This window comes from Equus asinus, chromosome X (assembly GCF_041296235.1).
Source record: "Equus asinus isolate D_3611 breed Donkey chromosome X, EquAss-T2T_v2, whole genome shotgun sequence".
Taxonomy (NCBI): domain Eukaryota; kingdom Metazoa; phylum Chordata; class Mammalia; order Perissodactyla; family Equidae; genus Equus; species Equus asinus.
Window position 1 is genome coordinate 119,174,172 of NC_091820.1, and position 18,409 is coordinate 119,192,580.

Below are 18,409 nucleotides of genomic sequence, written 5' to 3' on the forward strand. Positions count from 1 at the left end.
TGGGCAGTAGGTGTGAGTGGGCTGAGCATAAACAGTTGAGGACACAAGTAGGAAAGGAGAGGGAATGAGAGCTGATACGAAGAGGCCGGGGCTGGGAGCCAGGAGCCCTGGGTCTTGGTCCCAGCTCTGCCACTTTCTCTCTGCAAGCCCAAATGAGCTAACTTGCAGGTCTGCCTGGTAAGTGGCAGCCCCTGAGCAAGTGGATGCCTTGGGCTGTGTGTTGCCCCGGACAAATCATTTAACCTCTTGTCCTGGAGCCTCAGTTTCCTTGTCTGTTCAATGGGGATGATAGTAGCTTTCTTCTCAGGGTTGTTGGGAAGATCAAATAAAATAGTAGAGAAGAGAGCATTTTGAAGAGTTGAGAATGCGGCAGAGTATAAAGTGGCATGATTAATAACAGTGCCCGGGCCTTGAACAGGCCCTGAAAGTGTCTTGTGTAAGTATGGGGAGATTCGAATTGCTCCTGTGCTGTGCCTTTCTTCTTGCCTTAGTTGAATCTGTTGTCTGGTATTAAGTTATACATGAAAATAGACCATTTTTCTTGAGTTGGCCCGTGCTGAGAATTATCTTCAGTCGGTGGTGTCAGTACCCACGGTGGAGGGATTCCAACAGTGTGGTCACCCAACCTGCGGAAGACACACGTTTGTCTTCTGCCCGGCTCGCTACTGCTGTTTGGATGTAGAGTATGGCGCCTGACTTTGCACCTTTTAAAGTGGCTTGGGGTGTTTATTCAGCTTGTGAATGTAGACTCTGTAGACCTGTTTAAAATGATGGGATGTGGATGTCTATGGGGATTAACTAGGGCGCTGGATTCAGTCCAAAAAAGCCTCTGTAGCCCGCTGTGGAAGGCAGCAGGCGGCCCCTTCCCCCGGGCCCCCACCTGGGCAGCTCCTGTCCGTGTGTCAGAAACGGGGCACAGGGCTCAACATTAGGTGAGCTATCTTCAGAAGCGAAACTGACCTCAGTCCTGACTCTCTCTACCTCTCTACAGTGCCGGAAGCCGCCTAGTGACCCCCAGGAACCTACCAAGAAAAGCCCCAGGGGGGCTCCAGATTCAGGAAAAGAGCACAATGGAGTCAGGGTAAAGCACAAGCACCGGAAGCCAACAAAGCCGGAGTCCCAGTCTCCAGGAAAACGAGCTGATGGCCACGAGGAAGGTAGGCTCCGCGGGTCCTGGCCCTCCAGGCTGGGCTGCAGAGGGATTTCTATGGCGGCTTGGGGGGAGGGGCTCCAAGACAGACCAGAAAAGTGAGACTTCCTCATGATGGAAGGAAGATCTGATTGACACCTCTGAAATCAAAGGCAAGGGAGAAGGGACAAGGGGCTTATTCTGCTCACCCTGGTTGCTAGAATAAGGCACTTTCTGAAGGCTGAAGGAGATGGTTTTCAGACAGACAAAAGTCAGTCCTACAACGGAATAGCCAGCCCATTACTCTACACTGGGTCTAGGCTCAGAGAAGAAACAGGTTTAATGACAATTGAGACCAAAACAGCAGAATGGGGGATCATTACACTGTTTTCTCCACCTTTGGTATATTTGAAAACTCCATTATAAAAAGTTAAAAATTAATAGCTATCTAGCAAGTTAGCAGAGTTTCAAGAAATCCCAGGGGGCTGGCCTGGTGGCATAGTGGTTAAGTTCGCGTGCTCTGCTTCAGCGGTCTGGGTTCGCCTGTTCAGATTCTGGGTGCAGCCCTACGCAGTGCTCTCCAAGTCATGCTGTGGTGGCATCCCACATGAAAGAACTAGAATGATCTACAACTAGGATATAGAACTATGTACTCCGGCTTTGAGGATTGGCAACAGATGTTAGCTCGGGGCCAATCTTCCTCACCAAAAGGCCTACTTAAAAAAAAAAAAAAGAAAAAGAAATCCTAAACTCTTATTATTTAAGGATACACAGGATGTTTGGGGTGGGGAGGTGTGTACTTAACCTGTAGGCCCTGCCACTAATAGTTTCTTGGCACCCTCATCAGAGAGAGAAGCCCAAGTATTCCTGCCCACAGTAGCCTGTGTTCATGGCCTTGCTCATCTGACGTGACCTGCTTCTTTCTAGTCTGTTCTTATATAGCAGTTTCCTTCTGTCCACCACTCCCTGCTCCCATCTCCCTGTGTCACTCAATCCTCTAAGATTCAGCGAGATTGCCCTTCTCTGGGACCTGCTCCAGCTCAGTTATAACTTTGTGGAGGTGCAACAGCCTCACAGTCATACAGGCAGCCAGGCCTTCTACTTTCTGGCTTGCTGGAGAATCGATTCCACGCACTGCCTTTTTTGGTGTCAGCAAAAATGACCCAACTCCAAGTTTTTGAAAACCACCAAGAAACATTCCTTCTCTAAAAGAGATACGTAGGTGAGAGCAGCATAAGGGGAGCTAATAAATGTAACCCAGGGAAAACACAAACCCTCCCTTGATTTTTCCATCTGAGCCTCTCAGTGGGGCTTTCCAGTCCTTAGACTGATTGTGATGTTTCTGCCTTCTGCCCCGAAATGACACATCACTCCAGGTTCCTTGGAGAAGAAAGCAAAGAGCAGTTTCCGTGACTTCATCCCTGTGGTCCTGAGCACGCGGACACGCAGTCAGTCTGGTGAGTGAGTCCGAGGCCGTGGCCCGTCTTGGTACTTCTCTGCAAAGAGAGGTCGAAATCTGGTAGAGCAATTTCGCCGTCGGCCCAGGTGGAGAGTTGGGAATTTGATTCCCTTTGCCAAGATGCCCAGCTCCTTGCAGAGACAAGAGAGCCCAGGGTGGGGATGGAGGGCATGGCCCATGATTTTAGGACTGTTTGCTTAACTTTTCAGGATAGAGATTTGACATCTCTTGTTGGCAGCCAGTGGTGGAAAGAGGAAAGGCCTGTGCCACTCAGGAAAACTGGTTCTACTCCAACCTTTGGCATCTCATGAATATTGGGGCCAATCTCAGCACGGACCTTTAACCTTTGGGCCTCTGTCTTAGTTCCCTATGTGACAGGCATCATCAAAATTAGAAATGGTCATTGAGTCATCATGGCCAGCAGAATCACATTTGGTCCCCTTAATTTATATTGGTCAACCCCCAGTGTCTAAAAATGGGTAGCCATTTCCAGCCACCACTGTTGTCTGCTAGCCTCCATGTTGGTACGTAGCTCTGGAAATGGTTGCCCCCGTTCACCCAGATTTCCATGCAGAGTGGGTAGAATGGGGAAGCGGGGCGCAGTGTAAACTCAGTTATCTGACATTCTATTAACTGGCACCTCAGCACATGAGAGCACAGTGGTAATTGGGGATTGTAATGATAGCCTGGAGGCCTCGCAAAATCCTGAAGTGTCCTCTGAATCATCAAAGAGCGATTACGTTATGGCCAGTCTCATTTTAGCGTTAAACACATTGTACTTTATTTGATTCTTTGGAAATTGGTGATCCTTGTGTGATCTCTATGGTGATTCTGTATTAACCAGAATATTAGATTAACCGGAACACTTCGTTCCCTGCCTGGTCTATATAACGGAAAGTTTGCTCGCTATTTGCTGTCTTTAAGCGATCTCACTGACTTGAAGCTTTGGTCAGGGGCCACGCTGTCTGCCTTGAACCATTTCTTTCTTCTGTTGACCTCCCTGGGTTTGGGGATCGTCCAGTTAATAGCTGGGCCTTGGGGGAAAGATGCTGGTGTCTCAGCTGCTTCTGAGGAAGATGTCAGATCTCCTGGGCCAATTGAGGATTGTACTTTTGTTGTGAGCAGAGTTGAAGGGAAGAGTGGGGAGGAAAATGGCCTCTTGGCAAGGTGGCAGAGGAGGACAGGAAAGCTACTATCGTCCTGGGGTGGTGAGGAGAAGAGGGGAAGTGCCTGCCTAGTGGGGAGGAACAGCTGCTGTGGGGCAGGGGGAGGTGCCAGGAAGAAAGCTCCACCCCTGGACTCTCAGCCGGCCGCTCAATAGGAGGTGGGGTCAGTGTAAGGGAAGAGGGCCTGGCCAGGAGCATTTGGGTGGGGCTAAACCAGGCTGTGTCACAGGAAAGGGACTCCTTGCTTTGCTTTTCCTGAGACTCTTCTTTTGTGATGATTCTGCTTGTCCAGGGTGGCTCTGTCAGTGAGAGTGGTGGTGACATAGTGAGCAGGGGTGAGGGCACCAGTCCACCCTCCCTCACCCTCTAGTAAACCCTGATTGCTCAAAGGGCAGGGACCTGCGGCCCTCTCCTGCCCCTCACGCGATGCTTGGTGCTGTGGTGTAAGCACTGAGTTTGTGGAAGGAGTTAAAGAGGCGTGGCAACATGGATGAGGAAGGCTGCGTGGTTTGGATACTTGATAGTTGTGTGATATGTTGGACTCTGTAAAGCACTTCTGGACAAATTTTCTCATTTGAGCCTCAAAACAGTCCTGTGAGGTCAGTAAGGCAGAGAACAGTATCCCTGTTTCATAGACGAGGAAACGGAAGTGAAGGAACTTTCCCAGAGCGTACAGCTAATAACGGGCAGAGCCTGAACTTGAACCCAGACCTTCAGACTCCTAATCCGGGGCACTTGCTTCGACACCATACTCTTTGTCCTTTGAAGAGGTACCTGACCGTCCTCTGTACATCCCGTCCACAGGAAGCATCTGTAGCTCCTTTGCTGGTATGGCAGACAGTGACATGGGAAGCCAGGAAGTCTTCCCCACAGAGGAGGAAGAGGAGGTGACCCCCACCCCGGCTAAGCGTCGAAAGGTGAGAAAGACCCAACGGGACACCCAGTATCGCAGCCACCATGCCCAGGACAAGACTCTGCTGAACCAGGGCCGCAGGCATCTGTGGCGAGCCCGAGAAATGCCCTGGAGGACAGAGGCTGCCCGGCAAATGTGGGACACTAATGAGGAGGAGGAGGAAGAAGAGGAGGAGGGCCTGGTGAAGAGGAAGAAACGGAGACGGCAGAAGAGCCGCAAATATCAGACTGGGGAGTACCTGACCGAGCAGGAAGAGGAGCAGCGGCGGAAAGGGAGAGCAGGTAAGGCCAGCGGGCGCTGCTGCCCCAGTGAGCTGCTGTCACCTGTCCCCACAACACAGAGACTTTGGCTTCTGGGGAGCCTCAGGCATCTTGGGTGTCCCCATCTCTGCCTTCTCTACGCCAGCCAAAGGCCTCTGCGCCCGTAGAAACCTGGTGCTATGAGCTTCAGCTGCCAGAGGGGGTCACTCAACTCCAGGCCCGAGGTTTTAGCTTGGGGTTGAGATGAAATGAGTTTGGACTGACCTACAGGTGAGCTGAGGACATGAAAGCCCAAGCCCTCCAATTTCTAATGAAAGTCTGAACCTGTGGGCAAGGCCACAGTGACATCCTTGGCGTGGGACAACTCGATACCAGGGAATTTTCTGGTTGGCTTGAGGGAGTTGAGTCTCCTGGGAGGTTGGGTTCTCTCTCCTAGAATCCTGGGTTCAAGAAGAAAGAAGGCATTGGCTGCCTGTCCTGGGACGCCGCCAGCCCCTAAGCTAAAAAGAAGTACAATGGTTTCCTCAACCCAAAGAAGAACTTCAAGTAGAAGTGGGCACAACTCTGCTTTCTCGGTTACAGCCACAAAGGTTCTTAAGAGGCACAGCGAAGCTTTGAGCTCGGCTGAGGTGGCATCATTTTTGTTGGACGTGAGTTGGAAAAGCAGGCAGCCCAAGGAGAAAACCAGGCTTTCTTTGGCCACGTCAGATGCTATAATATGTAATCATGAAGGCACGGACTGTCACCGAGGCCAATGTCAGTATGTTCCACTAAGTACTGTTCAGGCCCATTCCTATAGTGGATTTCTAGATGAGCAAAAAGCCTATCTCTGGGTTCCATGAGAACACTCTGTCTGACCTTTGCCCTTGAAGCAACAATTGATTGTCTCCTATAATGTGTTCATCCTGAGCTGCTGGTCAATGTCTGCAGTCTCCTCATTAGCGCAAACTGAGTAGCCACGTACTGAGTGGGTAGTACATTCCGTGTTTGCTATAATGCAAAGAAGGCTACACCTCATCTCCAGCTCTGTCTAAGTAGGAATATATACACTACCTATCCCTACACTTAAGAGAATAATTGAGCTCATTTTCATCAACTATGTGAGAGAGTAGGGAGAATTTTCCCTTCTTTCTGCCGGAGCTGTAATGGATTGGTCAGGAATGAGTTGTCAGGCAATTGGCCTCAGCCACTGAGTGTTAGGATGAAGTGGAGCTTTTGTAACCCCCAGTGTTCTCTATTGAGGGCTGGTTTCCTAGAAGCTTGGAAGCTTCTTATGGAACTTATTGGCTTCTGGAACCAGAAGGACCTTTGAGGTTACCTAGTCTCGTTTTCCACCCCATGCAGATATCTCCACAGCACTCTTGACAGGTGGCTTTCCTTAAACACCTCCAGGAGCATGGAGAACACCGCTTAGCAAGGTGTCCTCTTTGATTTGGGGACAGCTCCAGTTGCTGGAAAGTAGGCCATTGTTCCTCCACGTGTGTGTCTAAGGGTTTTGAGTTGAGGCTTTTGGCTTTGGCACATCATCTAGTCACTTTCATGCAGATTTGATGGTGACATCTTCATGAAGGAATTGCCTGGAAAACATCTCTCTTCTCAGAAGGCTCTGATACCTCTTATTACTACCTATCTTTCAGGTTGACATCAGAGAGTCAGGCAGAGGCCAAACCAGACGGGTCACCTTGCTCCTGTCTGAGCCTCATGACCTTTCCTTTCGTCCTGGGCTTGGGTATCTCCCTTCTTGACCTGCAGAGGGGATAGGAAGAACCACACTTCCGCTCACACGCCTACTGCCTCTACTCTGTGTTCCTTTCCATGCTGCCATGAAGCACTTGCTTCTCCACAACTGAACAAACTCCAGAGCCTGCCCTGCTCTGGGTAAATGGGGTCGGGGGCTGCTGCTTTTCCTGTGAATGCTATAATATGGCTTCCCCATGTTTCCTGGGGTCCTCATGAGGCACAGCTCTGTTCCTTCCTCTTTTGCCTTAGCCAGAACTTGTTGCCTCAAAAACCGTGGTTTTGAATGTTCTGGCTGGAAGTGCCATTAGAAGCTATCTAGCACAACAGTGCTTGGACAGGTGTGGGGACGCACTAGTGGGTTGGGGCTAGTTGGGAGAAAGGGGTGGTATGACAGCTGGCCTTCTAAGAGCTGTGCATAACCTTTAGCCAATTCCTCACACTGTAATGATGACTCCCACAGCTGGATTTGCTGTTGGCGATGTCACACGTGGGAGCAGGTGTCAAAGTTGGGGGAGGTGAGTTGAGAACTCTTAGATCTTGCTCAATGCCCTCGTTTCACAAATTGGAGAAACCTAGGCTTCAGTTAGTCACTTTATAGACATGCTGATCTTTTGCCATGTGCTAGGCATGCTGCTCAGTCCTATGGGGGAGATAAAGAACACATGGGCATGGCCCTACCTGAAGAGCTTGCACTTAGATAACATGATAATGATGCCTTACTCTTTATGACACTTTATAAAGGAGTTTTGTGTATGTTACCTCATTTAATTCTGGTTCCAGTCCTGTGATGTGGATTATATTCTCCCTGTTTTACAAACATGGAAACTGAGGCTCAGGGTGATTATGACCTGCCTCCAGCCGATCACAGAGCTGGTGGCCAAGCCATGTAAAACTAATGTTAAGAGCTAAGAGTAAACCCAGTCTGTCCCCCTACACATTGGGTTTAGGACTGACCCTGTGGACTGTGGACTGAGGCTCTTGATAATAGAGTTCCCAGCAGGCTTTCTTGAAATTAGAATGCGCTTTGTTCAGTGAGCTGTGGCTCGAATTAGAGATGTTGCCCAGTGTGTTACAGTGACTTGATTTCCAACCAGGCAAGGCAGCAAGTTTCTGCGATTATTGGCCAGTTAAGCAGGCCCATGGCACCTTCTGGTTTCAGGAAGTTTCTGTGGCTTTGATCTTTGTGTCCTTGGAGAGTGACCGACAGGGCAGTTGGGTGGGTCGAGCTGAGGTTATGAGGGAAGCCTTCTACCATTTACTCCCCACACCAGTATACTTCATACTTCACTTCAGCAGAACTGTTTTCATATTGGAGTGGAGAAAGAGACAAAGCGGGTGGGAGAAAAGCTGAAAAGCAAGTTTGGATTTGCTCTGGGCTTGGGGAAATCCTTTTAAAATTGCCCTCATCTTAGGGATAGCCAGATGGGCCGCCCCCTGCTGGCAGGGCTGAGAGTTGCCCCTTACTTGTAGAGGAGGGACTTTGATGTTGAAGTACAGTGTCCATTCGAGAAGCATTTAGTGCAATCCACACTTGGCGGTGTCCAAGCGCCGCACTGGACAGTGGTAGGTGACAATTACACAACTTTGCACTAAGAGTCTAATCCCCAATGTTGTCTGATTCATCTTAGAGGAAGGTGTTGCTTTTCTGTGTTCCATTTCCCTTACATCCATTCTTTCCTGTTTCTTGCCTTCAGATTTAAAGGCGCGTAAGCAGAAGACTTCCTCCCAAAGTTCGGAGCACTGCCTGAGGAACAGGAACCTTCTCTTGCCCAACAAAGCCCAGGGGATCTCGGATTCACCAAATGGTTTCCTCCCAAATAACCTGGAGGAGCCAGCCTGCCTTGAAAATTCAGAAAAGCCATCAGGAAAACGAAAGTGCAAGACCAAGCACATGGCGAACGTCTCAGAAGAGGCAAAGGTACGTTTCCAGTGAGGGGAGTGGTAGGGCAGGGGAATGGGCCAGAGTGGCCGGCTTTCCACAGGCTCCTCAGTCCACAGTCCTCTGAGTGAGTGAGTGAGGGGTGGGGAGGATCGACTTAACCTATATTTATTAAGATATTTTAAAGTAGTTCTAGAAAGGTTAGGGGGCAGATTTGAAGAATGGGAACTCAAGTTAAAGCTAACAATAAGCATTTGCAAACTAGAGAGTTTGGCCCATGAAGCTAACAATAAGCATTTGCTAACTATAGGGTTTGGCTGGCCCATGATGACTTCCTCAACCATCCTTGGATCTCCTCTGAGTTAAGGAAGAGTTAAAGAATATGGCAAGAGGTTAGCCTGAATAGCTTGTTAACATCCAATCAAAAAGCTTTTGTCTGGGCTTAACTCACTGGAAACCAATGAGGGAGCTTTCTGAGTCAGTCAAGGTGGAAGATAACTTCTAGAAGCAAGGATGTTGATGTCCAGACACAGGTTGTTTGAGGGTGGGCCTGAAGGAATTCCACTTGGGCCGGTGGCAGCTGCCCCTCCGCACCCCTGCTCCCCAGGTCCTTTGCTTCTCATGGAGGCAGAGGAGCAGGTAAGTGGGCCCTCACCAATCAGTAGCCAGGCCAGAATCCTAGAACCCCTGTTCCGAATTGTCATCTCCTTTGGGTCTGACGTTCATGGCATTGGTGTTGGGTTCCACATTGTACAATTCAAAAAAACCACACAGTCCTCCTCCTGGGTGAGCTGTACATTTGAGAGAAGTGAAGCGTCAGGTTCAAATGTATACCTGTAGTAGGTATTTGTGATTGACAACCCCCAACAAAAGGTTATATTGGGCTTGTTTTGGGTGGTTGTGATTCTTACGGCTCTTTCCAGCTCCAGAGCAGGGATCCCTGAGTGGCGCTGGCAAAGGCGGGAGACCCAGGTACTCTCTCTCCCTCCTTTCCCCATTCTGGAACCTGTTTCCAAATCAGACAAGGTACTCAAGCCTATGTCCTTCCCTTTAAAAATGGAGGTGATACTCTGTGTCCTTTCCCTCTCACAACGGTGCTTGGGGGAACAGAGGAGGCGATCGACGTGAAAAGCTTTGATAACCGTAAAATGCTCTCCGATGTCGGTGCACATCCTCGAGCTTCAGGCCAAGGCAAGAATGAGGAGACGCAGGTATGGAGTGGCAGGGTAGCAGTGACCCTTCCCTTCCACCCCCAGAGGGGGCAGGGGAGGAGCAGGGAAGTCTGGTCTGTGCTGAGGGCTCCATTCACATGATCACTCAATTCCCGCAGTGGCTGTTGGAGGTAGATGCTGTTGTCCTCATTTTATGATGAGGAAACTGAGGCTCAGGGACTTGTGCAAGGTTGCTCGGTGGTCGTGAGTGACAGAATTGGGATGTGAAGCAGGCCTGGCTGCCCTTGGAGCCCCCTCCCTTTCCATTTGCCTCCACCCTGTGAATGGGTGGCTTCTGTCTGTTTCTGGGAGACCCTGGGGGGAGGCGCGGCTGGGCAAGGAAAGGCTGCAACTCTGAGCAGCTCTGGCGAAAGGTGGGCGTCCCCCTCCCCTTCCCCCTGCTCCTCCTCAGACACTCAGATGGCTCCATCCCACACAAAGGTGACCGGCCTCCTGACATTCAGCAACACAAGCTGATGCTTCTGTCTGGTTATTTTGCCTGGCAGTGTGTCCGCTGGAAGGTTCCTCCCGGAGAGGTTTTGTTCCTTCACAGGGCCTCCCTTTCTCCCTCCCGCCTTTCTTTTTCTCCCAGTCACCACCACCTGCTCCAGTTGCCCGCATGGCATGGTGCTTTGTAGTGGGAAGCAAGGCGGGGGGAGGGTGGGGGGCGCGCCTGCAACACTAAAGCTGGAGCATTGGCCAAAGGCTTCTTGCCGCAGGGGCTCTGAGCCAGGCAGGGAGGGGGAGGGGGCCCCCATTTGCTCCTGCTCCTCCGCCTCTCAGGCAGCCTCTCTTCTCTCTGGCAGTTCTGGCCCCCAGAAGGAGAGTCACCCTTTGGCTCCTGGCTTGGCTTAGCAAAAACCTGAGCACTTTACCTGGCATCCTCCAGTACTGCCATTATAGACTTCCATCCTTCTGGCGATAAAGCGGCATTCTGTACTCATAGCCAGTCCCTTCCTGCTGGCAGTTGTACCTCTCTGCCCTTTCAGAATGAGGATGGAGAGTGGCTCTCGTTGTTTTGGGATTTACCAGAGGGAACAAATGCCCTGGGCCCTTGTCTTTTTCCTGCTGCCACTCCTTTCCTGGCTTCATGTCTTTCTAGGCGACTTTTCTGGCTGCCCAGGGCTCTCTGTACATGGCTGGCTTGAATCAAGTCAACAAATATTTGTTGCAGTGGTGTGCCCAGCACTGTGTTAAGTGCTGTAAGGAACAGAAGAGAAGATGACAATATGAAACCTGCCCCCAAGGAGCTTAAAACCTGGCAGGGGAGGCCAGCCTTGCCCATGAAACAATGAAAGGAAATTAACGCAGTCAGGCATCAGGCATCGGATCATGCGGTTCAGACTAGGCACTCTGGGTATGCAGAGAAAGAGGGCAGTGGGGACCAGAGTGTTGTAGAAGACGTAGGATTTAAATGAGATCTTGATGCTCTGAGGGATTTACATAAGTGGCGTGTGTTAGTTATCTGTTGCGGTATAACAGATTCCCCTAAAACTTAGCAGCTTAAAACAATGATAAACATGTATTCTCTCACCCAGTTTCTGAGGGTCAGGAATTCAGGAGCAGCTTAGCTGGGGCTGGCTTGGGTTAACTGTGAGGTTGCAGTCAAGGTGTCAGCCAGGGCTACGTTTAACTGCAGGCTTGACTGGGGCTGGAGGATCTGCTTCCAGGGTGGCTCTCTCGCATGGCTGGCGAGTTGATGCTGATTGTTGGCAGGAGGCCTCCTTTCCTTTCCCCGTGGGCTTCTTCAAATGGCTGCTTGAGTGTCCTGATGACATGGCAGCTGGCTTCCCCCAGAATATGTGATCTAAAAGAGAGCAAGGCAGAAGCCACATTGTCTTTTAGGACCTAGCCTTGTAAGTCACACACCGTCATCCCTGCAGGCTCCTATTGGCTGCACACGTCAGCCCTATCCAGTGCCAGAGGGGGCTCCACAAGAGCATGAATAGCAGGCGGTGGGGATCCTCAGGGGCCATCTTGGAGCCTGATGAGTGCACAGTCTGCCCTCTGGCCCCCCAGTGATTCATGTCTCTCCCGCATGCAAGGTATACCGACCCTTCCCAAGGCCCCACAAATTCTCATCCAATTATGGCATCAGCTCCAAGTTTAGAATCTCGTCATCTAACTTAGGTCCGGGTGCCGATGAGGCTCTTTGGGTGTGATTCCTTGAGCACAGTTCCTCGAGCACAGTTCCTCCTGCTCTGAAGACTGCTGAACTCAAGAACAAATTACCTGCCCCCATGGACCCAGTACCATGGTGGCACAGGCATGGGAACTTGCTCGGGCATTCTAGTTCAAAATGGAAGGAAAGGGAGACACACAGGGTAATTCATGAAGAAAGGACTCTAATGTTTTGTGAGCACGCACGCTGTGCATTGTTCTGGAACCTTCTAGTTCATTATCTCAAAGACCCTACGAGGGAGAAAGTGAGGCTCAGCGCGGTTGAGCTTTGCCCCAGGTCTTGTAGCTAGTGGATGGCAGAGGCAGGATTCAAACCCGAGTCTGTCTGATTCCTGCGCCTGAGCGCTTTCCGGCGCCCCAGGTGGACATGAGCATGACTTGGGGACACGGTGTGGTGGAAGGTGGGGAAAGCCTGGTGAGAGTTAGAGGTGGGGAGGGTTTTTGCAACAAGAGTGAAGCCTTCAGCAGCTGTGCCTCTTTAGTCAAAGATAGCTGTCTCCGCTTCTCTTTACTCTTAGAGTTTGTGTCTGCCTATTTATAGAGAACACTTGTAAAAACCTCAGTAAATGGGGATCCATGCAGGTAAAGAAGGCATGCAGAGTGCTTGAGAGAAGCTGGGATGCCCCCTCAATCTCTGATTTCCAGTCCCTTCGTCATTCCATGGTTTATGTAGTTGAGGGTTTAAGCCCGTGCTCACTGGGTAGAAATGGATGGGAACCTGTGCTGATCCAGGACTGTGTCTCTGCTTTCCAGGGCAAAGGTCGTTGGAGCCAGCAGAAGACACGATCTCCCAAATCTCCCACCCCAGTGAAACCCACGGAACCAGGCACACCCTCTAAGTCCCGAAGTGCTGGCCCAGAGGAGACCTCAGAGTCACCTACAGCCCGGCAGATCCCCCCAGAGGCACGTCGGCTCATAGTGAACAAAAATGCTGGGGAGACGCTCCTGCAGCGGGCGGCACGTCTGGGCTATAAGGTAAGGAGCTCCCCGGCTGCAGGATGCCGCTGCCCGAGCTTCTCTGGACAAGCTTCTCACCACTGGCTCTTCTGTCGCCCGGGCAGGGTTTTCTTTGGAGCTTGAGCCCTGGCTGGCCTCCTTCTGCCCAGATGGCCTGGGGCCACCTTGCCTGTGGCACGGTGGGTGGGAATGCAAGCTCATTTGAACGGCAATTTGGGACAAATATAATTGAAATGGTAATACTATATCATCCAATACATTCCTAGGCCAGAAACAGGATTTTGGGGGTTTTGTGTTGTCTTAAATTTCCCTGTGCAGTGGCTCCCCCGCTTGGAGAGGAACACAGGTGATCATCGGTCACTCTTCATATCCTCTTCCGCCTTCCCCTCCTTTCGGCTTCTACTTCCGTTAGTGGAGGGGTCAGCGGTGTGCTGGAGGGGCAGGGCTGGGCTGAACCCACCATATACTACTTCTCCATGGGTGGGGGGGGGCAGGAAGCAGGAAAGGAAGCCGGTATTTATTGAGCACCTCTTTTTGTCATGTTAAGAGCTCTCATTACTTCCTATCATTTCTTCTTCACCATAAGCTTGTGGAGGTAGGTTTTATTAGTCCCATTTTACAGGTGAGAAAATCAAGACTTAGCGATGTTAAGTGATGCGTCCAGGATCACTCAGCTACTACACATATATGAGTCTGAATTCACCCCAAGGTCTTTCTGATTCCCACGTGTCAGGGTAGGGGTGGAAGCCTGGCTCATTTACCATTATCAAATTATGGGCATCAAATGTTGGGCATTTTTGTTGTTGTGACCTCTTTGACCATGTATCTTTGCCTACCACACTGATTATTTCCTCAGGATTTGCTCTTAAGGGACTTGCTTTTAAGGCTTCCGACACCTATAATGGACTCATTTAAAGACAGCCGCACTCCTAACCAGGCTGGTGAGCACAGGAGAGCTGCCTTGATAGCGTCTCACCAGCAAGTCACCTGTCTTTCTTAAGTACCTAGTGTGGGGGTCCAGATAGCTGCCAAGGGAGACCTAAAGAAAAAAGATGACCAACCCATGCCCCAAGGGTAATTTTCTTTTACCTGGGGCCAAACCAGCAAACAGGAAACCATTGGAGAACCAACCAGGACAGGGCAGGAGTAGCTTGGGCAGCCTGTCACAGGAGGGAGGGAGCCTGAGGCCTGGGGGAAGAGGCCTGCATTGGTGAGAAGGGTAGGGGGGCCTGCGCTCTCCTGGGTGCAGGCAGCACCATAGTCCTGTCTCCAGGAGGCAGTACCCCATTGCAGGCGCACACACACTCGCACACTCTGGCCAGCCAGCCTGTGAGCCAGTTGTCAGTCAGGACAGCTGAGCGGCCCATCTCACCAGGGCCTCGGGGAGGGCTGATGATGGGCCCCTGGTGGCTGCTGCTGGCCTCTTCCCCTCAGAAGAGGCCCTGTCTCTCCCCTCTCCTCAGCTTGTTCACCAGCCTCATCCCAAACTAGCTCCAGTGCTTCTAGGCCCGGAGTCCTGCCTCTGGTCCTGTCGGCTCAGCCAGGGAAGCTGATCGTTACTATGTGGATGAATGGCCGCACTGGATTATACTAGGAACAATCCTGGTTTGAGGGAAAGGCTGGAACTGACTGCCCTGGGATAAACATCCAGGGATAGTACTTAAAACAATTAAAACCAGCAGCCAGGGGTAGTACTTAAACCAATTCTTTCTTGTTCTTGAATTACCAGCAGAGGCTGTACTTGCTACCACATGTCTGATTTCCCTCGCGAAGCCTCAGACTAGGGAACCGGAGCTCAGGGACTCAAGGCTTGAGGGTATGAGCTCTGGATGGGCAGGTGAGCCTCTCTGAGGCCCTTAGCCCAACAACGCACACCCAGATCAGTGTTCTTGGTCATAAGAAACGTCTCCCCACTGCAGAGCAAACAGCCCTGAGCCGAGGCCCTGGCGGTGGCAGCTCAGGACTGACTTCCTTGACAGAAGATTTGAGACTTGCCTGTCAGTCCCCAGAATAAAAGACAGGCTTGGAGATTCTTTGGACATTTGGAGAGCTTCGAACCTAACTGGGGTGATTTCAAGAATTAGGCCTCTCTCTGCTCACAGAGCTATTCCTGTCCCCACAGGACGTTGTTCTCTACTGCCTCCAGAAAGACAGTGAAGATGTGAATCACCGGGACAATGCTGGCTACACAGCCCTGCATGAGGCCTGCTCCCGGGGCTGGACCGACATCCTGAACATCCTGCTGGAGCACGGGGCCAACGTGAACTGCAGCGCGCAGGATGGCACGAGGCAAGAAGGCTGCTCCCCCCCCACCCCGCCCACTCAGCCCCTCACTCAAGAGAACTCGCCGCAGTCTGGACCTTTGCAGCACGCCAGGCTGCGAGTTGCAGAGAGGCCTTGTCAGGAGGCATTTCGGGAAGACATCTACAGACTGCAGGGAGAACTAGCTTAGGGCAGGGGTGGATGAGTTCCTGGCTGGCCAATCCGCATGGTTACTAAGGGGAGGCTGGGATTGTCTAGGGATCGTCCCATCAGATGTGGGTTCACCAGGAAGACCACTCAGGCTTCTCTCAAGTCATCCTGGTGGTGCACCTGTCAGGCAGAATCTTGGGCCCTCGGAACTAGGAGGCTGACCCTGGGTACCAGCTGAGATTTGATTCTGTATCTCTATACACTTTGAAAAAAGATAGCTGCTGTGTCTTAGAGAAACTGCCCCCATTCTCCTCTGCTCTATCAGAGGGCCAACTTCCTGCAAAATTGAGACATGAGCTCTTACCACGTGGGGGGACTTGGATCAAAGGATGCAATCTCTGCTTGGCCACCACCTGGTGTGTTTAGCCACTGTGCTCATCCCTGCTCTGGGGCGGTCATCCGGGTTCTTCTGTTCTGACCCCCAGCATCTGCTTTAAGTTTATCCTGGGTCAGAGGCCCATTCTCTCCCAAACTCCAGAGCTACCAGTGGAACTCCATTGTGCCCTAGGGACTGTCCTAAGATGTGGTGGGGGGGGACATAAGAGAGAAATGGGAGGGAGGAGAAAGAGGCACAGAGGAGAAGGAGGTGGGGAGATATAGTAGGGGGTGCAGGCCAGAGGTGGTTGCCCTACCCTAAATCTTACCCATGTTGCACTGGAATCATCTCATTTTACTTTTCTCTAATGAGGTAGCCTGAGGTCTAGACACCCAGGTTCCCACTTGGGACCTGTTGTCCTCACCCCGTATCACCTCTGCAGGCCGGTTCATGATGCAGTGGTCAACGACAACCTGGAGACCATCTGGCTCTTGCTGTCCTATGGGGCGGACCCCACACTGGCCACCTACTCTGGGCAGACTGCCATGAAGCTGGCCAGCAGCGACACCATGAAGCGCTTTCTCAGTGGTAAGTGTGGCCCAGACTCGAAGCCATGGTCCTTGGGGCTGGCCTCTGATTTCTGAACCCCTGGGGAGTTATTCTTTATCTCCCTCCATCTCAAACAGCTCCCATGAGGGACGTCAGCCCTCTTCACAGCCTTTCCTTCAAGCTTCTTGGAAATCTCTGTGTGCTTTAAAAAACCCAGAGGTCCCCTGCCTCTTGTCCTTGTGCTGTGAGTGTCCATATTGCATGCATCCTCTCCAGGGCCCTGGTAGCCTGGGGGGACCCACTTCCCCAGGTAGGTGTGTGGGGTAGGCCTCCTCGTGGAACAGCAGCTCTGCTAATAGATTTCGTTGGGGACAAAATGGGTTGACCTGTGCTTTGAATGGGATGTCAGTTGCAAAGAAGTGACACTTAGCGTTTTGCTTTTGCTTTTGCACTTTGTCCTTGTTGGTGATCAAAGTGGAACTCTTGGAACCCCTCCTGATGCTATATTCCTCACAGCCCGTGCCTGTGGCAACTGCGACGTTCCCTCTGTGTGCCCCTGTCCTTTCTCTTCCTCACCTGCCCCCTCTGGAAAAGTGTCTGGTGTTCAGGCCTGTGGCGAGGGCCATGAGCAGCAGGCATTTGTTTTCTCATTAGCAGATGGCAGCTGTTTGTCCGCAGTGAGATGGCTCTACTGAGTCGGGCAGCAGGGAGGTGGGAAGGAGGGACGTCTAGCTTAGGCATGCTCAGTGGGAATCTCCTCAGCCTTGACCTCCAAAGAAAGGAACCCTGCCTCCTTAGTGACGTCACAGCTTGGCCCTTGTTCTAGCAGTTACTTCTTTGGACCGCCGGAGCCACGGATGGAGCAGCTGGGAGTTGTATCACTGATCCTCGTTGGAGGCTTCAGTGTTTGTGGTAGAACCGGTCTCAGATTGGGAGCCCAAAGGACCAAGGATTGGCCCACGGTCACTCCCAGTCACCGGGGCATTGGCCCTAGTTCGTCTCGACCCACCCCCGCCCCACAGAGTTACAGTTCTGAGCTCCTAACCGGGGGCTCATTAGTTTATCAGACAAAGGTTAACAAGGTAGCTGAAGACGGAAGAAGCAACAAAGGAAGCTGAACTAAAGGTCCCAATGGAAGGAGGACTAGGTGGGAGCGGCACCTGCATACTCATCAAAGCTGGACAGGGAGCGATGGGAGCCTGCGGAGGCAGGCCTTGACGCCTGCTCAGCCAGCCTCCATCCAGTCCCCAGTCAAGCCGACTAAACCCCGCGGTCACTATGTCCAGGCCTCAGGCCTCACAGCCAGACCCAGCATCTCTCTGGCTCGGGCAAGAGGACTGCCTTTTCCCTCCCCCCAGCTCTGGGGTCCCAAGCCCCTGTCCTTGAGGGGCAGAGCAGCTTTGGGTTGCTCACTCAGCCATTTGTCCTGGGCCAGTGTTGACTGTTGTTCCCTTGAGCTGAACCCATCACTGGGGTGCAGGGCTTGAGGCAAGCCACCCTTTGTGGCCTCCTCCCGCATACCATGGCTGCATGCACTTTCTCTTACGCACACGCACGTCTGCACTCCCCTTGATTCCAGGAAAAGCTGGCATGGATGAACATCCTGAGCGTCTAAACATCATAAAAGCACCGCAGGAAGCCCTGTCTCTGGTCAACAGGTCTAATCCAGGGGCCTCTTTGGGCTGGAGATGGCCCTCCTGAGGGTCTTAGGGCATTCTGGGTCCAAAGAAAGCTCTCTGACCCCCTTAGTCAGCAGACAAACTCTCCTTCCCCAACCCATTCTCCAAAATCCCAAAAGAGTTTGAATGTTGAAACTGTTTTAAGTAGTTAAAAAATTAGGAATGGGGCTGCCCCGGTGCCGCAGTGGTTAAGTGCACATGTTCTGCTTCACCAGCCCGGGCTTCGCCGGTTTGGATCCCCAGTGCAGACATGGTGCCACTTGTCAAGCCATGCTGTGGCAGGCGTCCCACATATAAAGTAGAGAAAGATGGGCACGGATGTTAGCTCAGGGCCAGTCTTCCTCAGCAAAAAGAGGAGGATTGGCATCGATGTTAGCTCAGGGCTAATCTTCCTAAGAAAAAAAAAAGAATGAACACATTTTTCTCTTATCTCATTTCTCAGCTCATCCCAGTTCCTAAGCAGCCTTTTGACACCTCCTTAAACTAACTCAAATGCCA

General features: G+C 51.6%; 1 protein-coding gene across 9 annotated transcripts in view; it reads left to right on the forward strand.

Annotated features, from left to right (window-relative positions):
• Positions 1-18,409, forward strand: part of BCORL1 (BCL6 corepressor like 1) — a 61,667-nt gene that overhangs the window by 31,220 nt on the left and 12,038 nt on the right. For 8 of the 9 annotated variants that reach the window (XM_044763434.2, XM_044763432.2, XM_044763433.2 and 5 more), the window contains 7 exons: positions 992-1,157; positions 2,506-2,586; positions 4,559-4,948; positions 8,362-8,585; positions 12,692-12,913; positions 15,018-15,184; positions 16,126-16,271. In XM_044763434.2, the coding sequence (XP_044619369.1) occupies positions 992-1,157; positions 2,506-2,586; positions 4,559-4,948; positions 8,362-8,585; positions 12,692-12,913; positions 15,018-15,184; positions 16,126-16,271 (1,396 nt within the window). The remainder of the gene's footprint in view (positions 1-991; positions 1,158-2,505; positions 2,587-4,558; positions 4,949-8,361; positions 8,586-12,691; positions 12,914-15,017; positions 15,185-16,125; positions 16,272-18,409) is intronic. The other variant, XM_044763437.2, reaches the window with a different exon arrangement.